Source organism: Festucalex cinctus, chromosome 15 (assembly GCF_051991245.1).
Source record: "Festucalex cinctus isolate MCC-2025b chromosome 15, RoL_Fcin_1.0, whole genome shotgun sequence".
NCBI lineage: Eukaryota > Metazoa > Chordata > Actinopteri > Syngnathiformes > Syngnathidae > Festucalex > Festucalex cinctus.
The window spans coordinates 21106363-21120893 of NC_135425.1; the positions used below are offsets into that span (position 1 = coordinate 21106363).

The 14531-nt window shown below is 37.2% G+C and overlaps 1 protein-coding gene across 2 annotated transcripts in view; it reads left to right on the forward strand.

Moving 5' to 3' along the window:
* Nucleotides 1–14531, forward strand: part of LOC144002840 (calcium-binding protein 1-like) — a 33152-nt gene that overhangs the window by 14470 nt on the left and 4151 nt on the right. Inside the window, exons 1-4 of one of the 2 annotated variants that reach the window (XM_077498445.1) lie at nucleotides 6129–6416; nucleotides 10742–10909; nucleotides 13499–13529; nucleotides 13612–13755. In XM_077498445.1, coding sequence (XP_077354571.1) covers nucleotides 6276–6416; nucleotides 10742–10909; nucleotides 13499–13529; nucleotides 13612–13755 — 484 coding nt within the window. In that variant the 5' untranslated portion in view covers nucleotides 6129–6275. Of the gene's footprint in view, nucleotides 1–6128; nucleotides 6417–10741; nucleotides 10910–13498; nucleotides 13530–13611; nucleotides 13756–14531 lie in introns of those variants that run through there. The other variant, XM_077498444.1, reaches the window with a different exon arrangement.

Sequence of the window (14531 nt, forward strand, 5' to 3'; positions counted from 1 at the left end):
GCTGCACTGAAAAGGGAAAAAAAAAAAGGAAGCCTTCATCATGCGCTCATTCAAATCCTTACAAACTCACAATTTTAACAGGAAAACATTTGTTCCCCTAAATATTTTATCATCATACATCGTGAGGATAACAACACTACTACTACTAATGATGATTATACAATTAATGATAATAGTAATGGTTCCTGATGACAATAATATATTTTTGTAAAAGACACCAATTTAAATGTAACAACAGTACTACTACTAAGGACAATAAATATTTAAGTGAAACCATGACCAAAATGCTATTAATGAACAATTTTGAATAAAATAAAATAAATTACAATTTAATTAAAAACAATTTTTTTTTTAAAGTGTATTTAGTAAAATTACTAATGACACTAATAATCCAAATTTCTGTGTAACCATGACAGGAAATTAATAAATGCTGACAAAAAAACTAAAATATGTATAAAATGAATTGGAAAAAAAATAATATAGTAAGACAAATATATAAAATCAAATTTAATACAATCAGTAATTACATTAATGTATTTTTGTGGAAAATACATAGACATAAATGAAAATAATTTATTTAATATTATACAAACATATGATAAAATACAAATATATAAAATCAAGTTCAATTCTAAAAATAGAATAAATCTATTCAATAATGACAATAATAATAATAATAATAATAATAATATACATATTAATGAAACCTGACAGGAAATCTATAAATGCAAAAAAAAAAAAGTTAATAAAAAAAAAAAAAAATTGTTTACAGACCGTGACTGAAAGGCGTTCTTCGTTTCAACCAGCAGAGGGCGCAATATGCATTTGAACTCGTACGTTACCTCCAGTCATGAATCCACTGTGCGTGAGAAGACAAATGATGCAAGAAAAGGGGAAAAAAAAAAAAAAAGACACAAATGTTTGACTTTGTGGAGTTTGGATGTGAGCAACATCAACACTCACTAGCTTGCTATGTCGTGACAACGCTGACTGGGATGGGAGGGAGAAAAAAAAAAAAAAACATTGCTCCTCACTTTGCTTGCAATGTTGTTGTCACTCGGGCTGATTCACCCTGTCACTTGTTGCCATTTTTTTTTCTCTTGCTTTGTTTTGGCACAAATATGTCTCCATCTTCCATATTTGCTGTTCCTCGGTCACTCTGACCTTGATGATTCCTTACAGAGGCTCCCCAGAAGTGAGTCTCAAAATGTGCTGAAGTGGTAAGTTGGCTCCCCCTAGTGGTGCATGAGAGAATCACTAACTAATATTAGTATTTAAATCATGACAAAGAGATAAAGGGAATACAATTTGTAGCCTGATTACATTTTTTTTTTAATAATATAGTTTTACTTTTCAAAATTTTAACCATTTAATTGTCTCTTTTTTTAAACTAAACTTATTTGGATTACATTTTAATTAAATCATTATTTACTTGATGGCAAATAACTCTGCACTGACACAAAGTACGATAAATAACATGAATACAAAAAATGTACCCAAGACTTTGGTCTTTCCTCTGCTATATGTTTTGTTTATATATGATGTATTGATTCCAAGCAATATAGAAAAGTATAAAAAGTGATGCAACGAGCCGCGGTCTCCCTATACTTTTTCTAAATCAAGCATCAGTCCTGTTTTTGATGTGTTGTATTGCTGTTTTTATGCTGGTGCTTGGAGAGTCAATTATGTTTTCGAGCCAGTATTTTTATGTGCTGAATGCTAATTTTTTTTTTTCCTTTGTTTGCTTTTTTGGCATGTGTGGGGATGATGCAGTGAAAGAGGCAAGCATCAGCACAGCGAGCGCAGCATATGCCTCCAGTACGTCTCGAGTGTCAGGTGCTATTTTTAGAGCCTGGTGGATATTTTTGGATCCACACTGAGCACAAAAAAAACTCACTTGGCATAAATCCTCCCCTTTTTTTCTCTCACAAGGATTAAGCTGTGAAACGGATGCGCCCGAGTGCACATGATTACAAATGATGCTAAATATTGATGCGGTGTGTGGAAGGCAGAGAATGAGATTTTGTACTGTACACGTTACGTGAAGTCACAGAAATGGGATTGTTTGGTTAAACGCCAACATTTCAAACATTTCATGGTCCTTGCGTTAAACTGTATTTAAATTTCATATATTTTTTTAAATGTTAATTACATTTATTTGAATATGTGCAACTGCATTTTAATATTTTAATTGTGATTTAAGAATATATTGCATTCAATTAAATTCCACCTCATTTAGCATACCGCGACTGTTTTGGATTTATTATTTTCTACAGTATTTTAATTTAAATCATTACATTTATTTCAAAATTTTATTACATAGCATTTCACTTGAGCAGACCATGAACACAAAATTTTATTTAAATTCAGATGTGTTTATTTTAGAAATGCAAATATGTAGACCTTATTTTGCACAGCGTAAAACTTCTTTAATTCAATATACATTTATTTTTTGTTTAACTTTTAACAAAAATTTATTAAATGTCATCTAATTTACCTGAGATAAAACTATTATGATCTAATATTTTTTTAATTAAGATTTTGAAATTGAACTTATTGAAAACTAAATTTAGTGGCATTTTATTTAGCAGCGTGTGAAATGGCAATTTTACATTGTTTAATTGAATTAATAAAAAAAAAAAAAAAGTGGCGCTAAAGTGGAGCATAATTTTGTTTTTGTTTGTTTTAATTTAATAAATATTTATTTTTTGTTTTACTTTGAACATAAATAATACTAAACGTCATCTAATTTACCTGAGCATAAAACTATTATGATGTAATATTTTTTTTAATTAACATTTCAAAATTGAACTTATTGAAAACTAAATTTAGTGGCATTTCATTTAGCAGCGTGTGAAATGGCATTTTTAATTTTTTTTAAATTAATAATAATAATTAAAAAGTGGCACTAAAGGAGTGCATAATTTTTTTTAGATTTAATTTATTTCGAAATTTAAAGGCAATTTGAATTGAAATGTAAAACATCATATGTAAAAAAACAAAAACAAAAAAACCCATTCCATTAATTAGCAGAGAATGAAACTCCATTTTAATTTATTGTTTTTATTTAATTTTTTTTTTCTTTCAGAAAATTTGCTTTCAAAATTAGATTTAATGCCATGCTCTTTTAGTAAATCTTAAAAAAACATATTTTTTTAACTGTTTTTTTCCACCTTTAAATTTTGTAGTAAAAATTGCATTAAAATTAAGGAAAGCATAAAATTATATTTTAATGATTTTTTCTTATTTCATAAATATTTTCTCTTCCCCCTCAAATCCATTTTCTTCCACTCATCCGGGGTCAGGTCGCATGGGCAGCAGCTTTAGCAGGCCCAGATTTATTCATCTCATTAATCAGACCATGACTCTGTAAAAATAAATGTTATGATGGACTGTAGTGTAGCTTATGTTTAAAAAAATAAATAAATGAAAAAAAATAAAAACTCCTTATGAAAGCTTTGATACAGAGTTATTGAAATGAGAGTGAGGCAAGGACACGAAAGAATGGGAAAAGTCATGGAATCGGAGGAGCACATACATAACACACGCACACGCGCGCTCTTCCGTGACTTGATGGGAGTTGACGGCCCGTGTGTGTGACGTCCGATGCGTTCTGAAGTTCACAATGAGCCTGCGGTGTGAGGCTTGCGTGAATCATCCAGTGAGCAACGCGCACACATGCACAACGCGCACACACACACAAGGCCAAAGACGGCAATCGTATTGACAGGAAGACAACAGTCCAAATGATGCGAGTGTGAACTTGTTTGTTGGAATAGCAGGAAAAAAAAGTATTGTACGATATGAAACATACAGTAATAACATATTTGAATCAAAGAAGTAAACCATTTGTGCATTTTGGTATTACGCTTCCGTTTGAACTAGCACAGCAGCATCATTGCTAATTTCGTTAGCCAGTCAATGGTGTTTTGTATTGTGTGTTAGCCTTAAGCTAGCAGAGTTATGTCGTTTGTTAGTGATACTGTATCTTTGTTTTATGTGTACGTTAACATTCTACTTTAAATGTAAGACTAGTGTAATGTTGTTGACGTTGGACTTGAGATGAAGGTGGCGGCGGTCATGCCGTTTTCAATCATTCCGCTTCAATAAACGTATTCATCATTGGAGCGTGGTGGGGGGTAGCGCTAAGCGCTTAGCATGTCTGCCTCACTGTCAAGAGGCTCTGTCTTCCAAATCTTTCCTTGGTGGAATTTACATGTTGTGTCTGTTTTTCTCTTGATACTCCAAGTTTCTTCCACATTCTGAAGATAGTTAGGTTGGTTGAAGACTTGAGATGTCGGATGATGCACATGCTTGCTTGTCTATTTGTGCGCTGCGATTGACTCGAGTCAGTCAGTCCTCATGCTTGACACCATTGATTCAATATATAGAGCAGTAGGGTGCAGTAGCATGACAATTTAATAGGAAATTGCACCAAAAAAATCTGTTATCCATAATCCGTCAAACACCTATCTATCCGTCATCCATCAGTCTGTACCATCATCCACCCACCAACCCATCCATCCATCATCTGTCATCCATCCAACCATCCATCATTCCACTCATCAATCCATCCATCAGTCCATCCGTCCATTAGCCATCAAATTATCTATTCATCAACCCATCCATCTGTCCACTCATCCATCCATCCATCATCCATTAATCTATACATCCACCCACCCACCAACCCATCTATTCATCCAACCATCTATCATCCATCTAACCATCCATTTGTCTGCTCATCATCCATCCATCCATCCATCCATCCATCCATCAATCTAGCTCTCCGTCCGTCCATCCATCCATCATCCATCCATCCATCCATCCATCCATCATCCAACAATTTATCCATACCTCCATCATTCATCCGTCATCCATTAATCTATACATCCATCCACCCACCAAACCATCTATTCATCCAACCATCTATCATCCATCTAACCATCCATTTGTCTGCTCATCATCCATCCATCCATCCATCCATCCATCCATCCATCCATCAATCTAGCTCTCCATTCGTCCATCCATCCATCATCCATCCATCCATCCATCCATCCATCCATCCATCCATCATCCAACAATTTATCCATACCTCCATCATTCATCCATTAATCTATACATCCATCCACCCACCAAACCATCTATTCATCCAACCGTCTATCATCTATCCAACCATCCATTTGTCCACTCATCCGTCCATCCATCCATCCATCCATCCATCAACCACCCGTCTGTCATCCATCCATATCCATCAATCTAGCTACCCATCCATTCATTCATCCATCTATCAATTTATCCATCCCTCCATCATCCATTAATTTATACATCCATCCACCCACCAACACATCCATCTATCATCCGTCACGCTATACATCCATCCATTATCCATCCGTCTCTACATCCCTCAATCTATCCATCCGTCTATCCACGTGGAGCTATTTTAGGAGCGGCTTGACAATTTTGCTTGTCGTTTTGGTCAAAAGTGATGTCCAATAAAAGTGTGTGTGTGTGTGTGTGCAAAAGAATGAGGCTGAATGATTCATGCTAATTTCTGCTGCTTGGGAAAAAAAAATATGAATAAAATCCATGCACACCAACAGTTTCATTTTTGCGTGCGTGCGTTTGGAGCAGCTGTGCGACCCTTGTGCACATGTTTTGGTCTCAATCCAAGCCCTTCAAGCTTAAAATGACTTTGTGATGTGTATTTGCATGGATGGATGGATGGATGGATGGATGGATGCTCGTGCTGTAAATTGGGGAGAAGGAGCAAGTGAGTGGTTTATTTTTAGATCTGTGTGCGCGCGTTTGGGCTTGTAGGTATCTGTGCGTTTTGGATTAGCCTCTGCGGCATCTTGCTCCGGGGAAGGTAATATGCTTGTCCGAAAGAACCTCGTGTGTGGAATTTGCATAGATTTGGGAAAGCGTGGCAAAAAGAGAGAGGTGGTGGGGGGCGAGAGAAGAGGGGAGCGAGAAAGTGAGCGAGCGAGCGAGAGCGAGGGAAGGAGACGGGGTATAGAGGGGAGGGATGCAAAGACCGTCGGAGAGAGGATGGAATGATTAAGCCATCTTTTCCACTCCAGCCGCTCGCACCTCCTCGCTCGTCCCCGTGTTCTTCCGATCCATCCTTTGTCTCAGTTGCAGACCCCCCACCCCACCCCTCTACTCTCATCCCTTTCCTCCTTTTATCATACTTCTCCCCAAATGTCCTCTCCTGTCAGTCAATGAGCCAGTGAAACCTTCTTCCCCTTTTCCCAATCACTCCCCATTCCGAATGCATGCCAGGAGACGCACGCCGACACTCATGCGCACGCCGTCGGCACACGCACTTAGGGGGGAAACATAAGGCGAGACCACCACGTTTGGGGCGCTTTGCAATGGGCAACTCTGTAAAGTCGCTCAAAATTTTCACCAAGAAGGTAAGCTCTGCTCTCTCGGCTGTGGTCCCTGCATGTATGCGCACCCCCGAACTCCCCTCCGGCGACCTGACTGGACGTGAGGACTTTGTGTGGTTGTTGGACTTTGACTTCCCATCCATGTGTTTGCTTGGAAGGAAACAGTCCGAGGGTGTATTTTGTGTGTGATGCTGCCTTGGCATCGTAGTTTCGTTGTTGCATGTGTGCCATGTTTTGAAGGAAATGCATTGTGGAGAGTTTTTCAGTGGTTCATGTCAACAGTGGAACTTGAGTTGCTCAGGACTGTCACACCTCTACTGTAAAGTCCAACAGAATCCATTCCAGATTTATTATAATGGAAATGAAATATTTTCTCTTCTATACTAGGACCATTTCAAAAGCTGAAAAAGTAAAAATAGTCCCACACATGTATAAAAAAAATTGTGAGCCCCCAATTATATTTTGCGTCAAATGGACCCATTACCAAGTTTGAAAATGTAATTAAATGAAAAAGTCTAACTTCCCTGCTTTGCTGCGAGTCAAAATGACCCACTTTAAAGTAAAACAAAATACATTCAAATAATATTTAAACATTGTCGTCAGTCATGCAAGTGTAAAAAGATGTTAGCCCATTAAACTTTTTTTTTTTTTTTTTCCTCCAAGACTTTAACTCTACATAACAGGTGGGTTCATTTAAATTTGTGAATTTAAAATGGGTCATTTTAAACTGTAACATAACAGCATGGTTAAAACAAATAATTTAAGTGTTTATACTTTGGTCAATATTAAAATATAATATAATATACTATACTTGGGTCAATTTCACCGGTGACATAACAGGTGAGTTAGCTCAGCTGGACAACTTCTATTACTATGAGTCAATTTGACCCCAATGTAATAAGAGGCATACTTTTTATTTTATTGTATTTTTTATTTTAGTTATTTCTGTGTCAATTTGACCTGTAACATAGCAGGTGGGTAAACAGGTTCAGTTCTTGTTACATTTACATGACAGTTAAAATATTACTCAATTTTACTTGAAAATTGGTCAATTTGACCCAAAACATATCAGAACAGTTATTTTATTTATTTATTTATTTATTTATTTATTTATTTTAAATGGATCGGTTTGACCTGCAACATGACAACATGGTTGACAGGTTAAATCTTATTACACTTGTATGACTGTTAGTACTGTATTAATTTTATTTTTATTATTTTTTTTAATTTATCTTTTCTTTTTTTTTATGATATTTTTAACATTGAAATGGGTCAATTTGACCAACAAACATAACAAGCGGGTTAACTCTACTATTCTGGTGGAGGTTAAATTTCTTAATTTTCAAGTAAAATAAATGTTTTGAGTGTGGTTCAAATGGACCCATTTTAATTAAAGTACAAAAAAAAGTTTAACCTTGCTGTTATGTGTGTCTACTGTCTAACTTATTGTAAGGTTGTTTTTTTTCAAAGCAATTCATTAATTATCGTGGCTTTATAAAATTGAAATGGTGAGAATTGGTGTTTATGAATGTAATATTTAATCACGTTTATTGGATTTTCATGGCCAATTTCTGACATTTGGATCAACAGTAGCACACATTGGGTCAACCCAGGAACGTTGTTACTGTTCCTGACAAACAAACGTGTCAAGTGGGTTGCAATTGATGTAAAAACAGTGACCACAGTAACTGTTGCCAAAAGAAGGAAAAGTTTCTGCTAATGCTAATTGCTAACTATGTTGCTAACACTCTTTATCATCACGTTATCACGGTGGCCACTGGTATTTTTCTTTACAAGACTTGACGCTGAGCTTCAAGTAATCTTAATTCTCAACTTTAGCCACATCGCACCCAGAACAGAAACAAGCGTACCCAACTTTTCAGGATAACTTCCATTTCCTTTTCACTTGTAGTCCTGTTAGCATCTTTGTCAATGATACACTTCAGGGGGCAGTGACAAAAACAAACAGTTCGGAGATGAAGACATTAAAGGCATATTTTCCCTAGAAATGACTTAAAGTTTTGAAGTTCCACTGTAGTGTTTTCCCTAGAACACGTAAACGTGCATGTTGACAAGCTTAACAAACAGTGCAGCATCTGCTGTCTTCATCGCAACGCCTTAAATTGGCTGCTCAGTGAATCCCTACCAGCAGCAGCTGCACATTATTGACATGAAAAAAAAAATAATACAGTTGAAACCATCCTAGCACACGTGCTGGACGACTTCTTACTCCACTTGGGCATTTTTCTCTCCACTTTTTCCCCCCCCCTTTATACATGTTATGTAACTGTCCGCGCGTGGCTCGGTAGTAATTTTCTGGCATGATGTATCCTCTGCAAACAGCCCCTGCGCCATGCATCACTTGCTCAGATTAGCCAGTGGGCATCGAACCCCCCTGCTTGGCTACTGTAGAAATGCACAAAGTGGCTGCATTTGGGCTGACATGCTAGCAGATGGAGTGCGAAAGTCATTTTGGAGTATGGGACAGTTCACGTTCGTTTGGCGTATATGCGCTTTAAACGTTGAACGAAGACGCACGCGGCCATGGCGACTCTCACTAATTCGCTGTGACAGTCGCACTATCTGAAGATGTGATCGGTGATGTCACGTTCTATTTTCAGTGTTTTTTTGTGGCTACGGCTTGTTTAGATCCACTGCTAACAAGGAACTGGTTGGTTTTAATTAACCTGTAGCTCCCTCTGTAATTGGGACGACTTTGCACGAGAGCCTCGTTCGCCCTCGGGTTGATGAGCTTAATTGGTGATTAGGAATAAAAAATGGCTGGCTGTGCATAAAAATCATCCTGTGGACTGGCCTGTAAATAGGGCATGAGGTTCTGTTGCGTCTTTTGGGGCAAGGTTAATACACATGGAGGATTAAAGCTGCCAAAATTAAAAATAAATGACTAAATAAATAAATGAATAAAGGTGAACATAAAAAAATGATATAAAAAATATAATTCAGAAATTAAATACAAAAAAAATAAATATAAACAGAACAAAAGAGACCAACCCAAGACATGCTTAGGACCGCCCCCTCATTTTAATAACATTTCGACCTGACAGAGCGTCAGCATGAAATAAATAAATGTGAGAGCAGTGTTTTTATTTATTCATTGATATTTAATTCTATTTTTATATTTTTTTATTTTTTTATTTCTCCATTTATTTTTATATTTATTTTTCTTTTTTTAATCCCTTTGAATTATATATATATATATATAGTTTTTATTTCCATTTATATTTATTTTTTGCATTTAATTTTTGATTTTTTTTATATATCCGTTTTTATTTTCACTTTTATCCATTTATTTATTTGGTCATTTATTACTTTAAATTTTGGCAGTTTTGGTCCTCCATAGATCCACTGATTGTAGAATCAAGACGATTTAATAGATTTGTGATTTGGAACACATTCAATTGGTTGATATCTGATGTCGGTATGTGGACTTTGAAGTCAGTGCTCCACCCTACGACGAAGGAAGGAGTGTGACGGATTCAAAGATATACAAATTGTCATGACAAGGGTCATGCAAGGGTTATGTTTAGTACTGTCTTCCCCCAAGAGGCGTCCTTTGAGGGGGGGGTAGTCACGACTAGGGTCATGCAAGGGTTATGTTTAGTACTGTCATGACTAGGGTCATGCAAGGGTTATGTTTACGGTCATGACTAGGGTCATGCAAGGGTTATGCTTAGTACTGTCATGACTAGGGTCATGTAAGGGTTATGCTTACTGTCATGACTATGGTCAGACAAGGGTTATGTTTGGGCCATGACCGTGAGGTCAAGTGTCTGTTTTGAACTGATGTGACCAGCATCTAGTTTCAACTAGTAAGGCTATGTGATGTCAGGAATCTGTAATCTCTTTATCTGGTCAACAGCCAATCAGATAATTCCATGTCAGTCCTTTTACCCACATGTCTAGCCACAGCCAATCAGATCGATTCGCTGTCTACATAAGCTTGATTGAGAAGTGTGTGTTTTGTTGGATTATTACCTCTGTCTCCCTGTGCACCTCCACAGACCAAGTTAGCTTGGCGTCTTTTGATGTTATGTGAATAAAGTGTTAACATCTTATTTGTGTCTGCGCTTTGGGATCCGACCTCAGAACGTAACACAAATAAAAAATGACTTAAAGTTTTGGAAAGGCTGCCATAGGCAATTTGTCATCCGTGAAGTTTGTCACCTTTCCTGCGGTTCACGTTCCATAATGACTGACTCCAGATCAGCAAATGACTAACAGACTTGCTCCCGAACCCCTCGTCCCTTCCCCCAACGTCGACTCTGTGCCGCTCTCAAACTGAGTCTCCCATCTTTATATACCCTAACCCTGGACCGATTCCACCCCAGGACCAGAAGAAGAACTACAAGGCGGTGCAGTCCTGTGAGGAGGGGGGCTCAGGGGGGGGCAATCTGGAGCCGCTAGTGGCCCTGGCTCAGAACGGCACCAACATGCACAACGTTCTGGGGCCCGCGTGCATCTTTCTACGCAAAGGCTTCGCCGAGAGCCGGCAGGCTGTACGTAAGTCCGGAAAGTAGCACGTTGCGTGCATGCTGAGAGACGAACGCGACATCAGTTGCTCGCTGTCACGTCAGCGCTTACTGCACATACACAAATATGACCGAAAAATGTTTGGATTTGAAACATTTGTAGTCATAATTGCAGACAGTCACAGGAAGTTACTTTCAATGTGTAAAATTGTTTTGAATTATCGCAGTTACATTATTAAAGAGAAATATGTTGTATGTGCCCTCACTTGTCTAAACACGGCATTCTAGACTAGTATTGCATTTTTGGAATATGAATCAAACGGCAAAATCCTTCAGTTTTTATCCATCTCGGGGGGCGGCCATTTTGCTACTTGCCGTCAACTGAAAATGACGTCACAGTTGCGCAGGGCTAAGGAAACAACCATTCACGGCTCACGTTTTCTGAAGCTTCTGTGATGTTATTTTAATTTAATATTTTTAATAATGACATGTTAATGTTCAAAGTATACAGTTTTAAAAATATTCTTTATGTTGTGCCTGTCATTTCCACTCGGTGGCCGTTGAGGCCTCTCAGGGAGCATCGCAGTCAGTTTTGGGTTCAGTGCTTTCAAGGACACTTAAAAGACAAGACAAGTTCTTTCTTCTATTTAAAAATGCACGTTTGTGGAAAATAATGTGCTCTAACTGATTCTAAATCGAGGCAAAATGTGATATTTACTAGAGCTTGAGGGCCATATTGGCGGGGCAATGACACTGGAAAATAGTCTATTGCTTTTATGCAAAATGTCCAATGTTATGATGTTGCTGTGTAAGTGAAGAGAAGAAATGCATCCCGCGTGGGGATTATTTCACTTTGCGACAGTGGCATCACACATCAGAATCTTTTCTTCTTCTTAAACAAATCATATCAGTCAGGGGAGGCGAGCGTGACTGCGCTGACGAGCAGCGAGATGGATGTTCCTTTTTGGACGCGGCGGTTGTCTCGCCACACTCGCATGGCCACACTTGTCACGAGTACACATGTACAGTAGCATGCCACACAGTGTCATCATTTTTTGTGTATTTTTTTTAATTTTCTGCTGCTTCTGCTGATTTTTTTTCTGCCATAACAGAAAATATTTCGAAAACAAAATATTCAGAAAGACAGGGGAAAAAAATATATAAAAAAAAAACGTGGAAAAAATAATAATAATTTAAAAAAAAAACAGAAAAAAAAACATGTTTTTCTGAGTAAATTTGTTGTTGTTGTTTTTAACCTCTGAACTCCAAGTGACTATTTGCAGACTTGCTATTGGCAGAGACGCTTCCGTAAAAACTTGACTGCTAGCTTACTAAAGTCATGCGGATGAGTGGACATTTTCGTATACTTACATGGTCCATAAAACGACAAACCTAACTTACATTGGAGTAAAAAAAAAAGCATAAAATATTACCAATACTGTGTTACTAATTACGATACATGCCTGGACTTAACTGAGCAAGTTAGTCGTATAGTTGAAGATACTGTATGTATGGTACAGGTATGCGGGAAAGTGTCCGCCATTAGTGAGTCTGCAATACGTCACTTCGAATTCAGAGGTAAAATAAATAATAAAATTATTCCGAAAACAGCAACAGCATTTGATGCTCTGTTTTTCAGAATGTTTTTTTCCTGTTTCTGAATAATTTGTTTTCTGTTTTTCTGAGTAATTCTTCCTCCCGTTTTTCCTGAATATTTTTCCCCTGTTTTTCGGAATTTTTTGTTAATGACAGAAAAAAATATTCAGTAAAACAGAAAAAAATACACAAAAAACAAAGGTCCCCTTTTTTTTAAATATTTTTTTTTCCCCTGTTTTTCTGAATAATTTGTTTTCTGTTTTTCTAAGTAATTTTTCCTCCTGTTTTTCCTGAATATTTTTCCCCTGTTTTTCGGATATTTATTTATTTATTTTTATTTTTTAATGACAGAAAAAAAAAAAATTCAGTAAAACAGAAAAAAATAAAAAAAATAAAAAAAAGAGAAAATTTTAAAAAAAAAATGCAAAAAAAACAGTTACCCTGAGTTGGGTTTTTTTCCCCAAAGTGAATGCAATACGCTTCCGTAGTGTCAAGTTCTATAATAAGAGTTAATGCTAAACCGAAATCTTGAATCCTAAAATAACTACAAATGCATGGTCATGCAAACACATTTTCACTCATGGAGGCAGCACTTCGTACACAAGGCTGCTTTGTTGTGATGCACGGACACCACCAAACACAAATATCCGTCGACAACTTCACCGAGCTATTTAAGTGTGCATCGTTTATCAGGAGCTTACGCTAATTTGTGTATCCAACGGAACACAGCTGAATTGTGATGACACATTTTCATAAATATTTCAAAAATATGTGCAATAGTATTGGTTAATTAATTAATTTTATAGTTAAGTAGTTAATTTTCTGAATTTTGCCAGTGTTTGTCTTTGAGTAGGTGATCTCACACATAATCCCTTCCTCTCGTTCCGGAAGAATCACATGTTCACATATGCACAGTATTTATCTGTCACCGCCAATACCGCGTGAGAAGTGCTGTGATCTGGCCCAGTTTGTAAACTAACAGCAATGGCGGACTTCTAACCAACATGTGATTCCTTACAGGACAGAGAGCTACGACCAGAAGAAATGGATGGTAAGCGACAGCGACCAAAATAAAATAGCCCCGAGTTTAAGTGTAATTATATAATAATTACCCGACTCGGATGTGCTCCCAGAGCTGCGCGAGGCGTTCAGAGAGTTCGACAAGGACAAGGACGGCTTCATCGGCTGCAAGGACTTGGGCAACTGCATGAGGACGATGGGATACATGCCCACGGAGATGGAACTGATCGAACTCAGCCAGCAGATCAACATGAATCGTAAGTTAGATGTCAAAAAAGACATTTGAGAATTCCCTCAAAGCAAAGTTAAACATAACTGCCATGTGCACCCCTAAATTGTTGTTTTTTGGCATTTCCGTCTACATATTCATGAATGGAATCATTTTATCTTGTTTTCTATGTAACAAGAAAGCACACAATAGAGGAGAGAGGAGTAATTGGTTTGATAATATGTTTTATTGGTGTGCCCATCTACTGGCATTTTTAGAAAAAATAAATAAATACCCCTGGGGGTCTTCAGGCCCCAATGTCAAAACCATCTTTCTAATACAGTGGTTTTCAATCTTAAGTACATAGCAACTGAAGATAGAAACTCATTATCATCATCATCAGGGACATAGAAACTGCATATAAACTACAAATATCATTACAAGAGACATAGCAACTGTATAGAAATGGACAACATCATCAGGGAGATCGCAACTGCAAATATCACCACAAGGGACATAGCAACTGCATAGAAACTGACATCATCATCATCATCCGGGTGATAGCCACCGCATAGCAACTGCGAATCACCACAAGGGACAAAGCAACTGCATAGAATCTGACATCATCGTCAGGGGCATAGCAACTGATAACATTGTCATCATAAAGGACATAGTAATTGCATGGCAACTAGAAAGATCATTGCAAGGGACATACAAACTGCATAGTAACTGATGACGTCATCATAAGGGACATAACTGCATTGCACCTACACATATTATGACAAGGGACAAAGCAACTGTACAACAATTGATAATATTCATCAT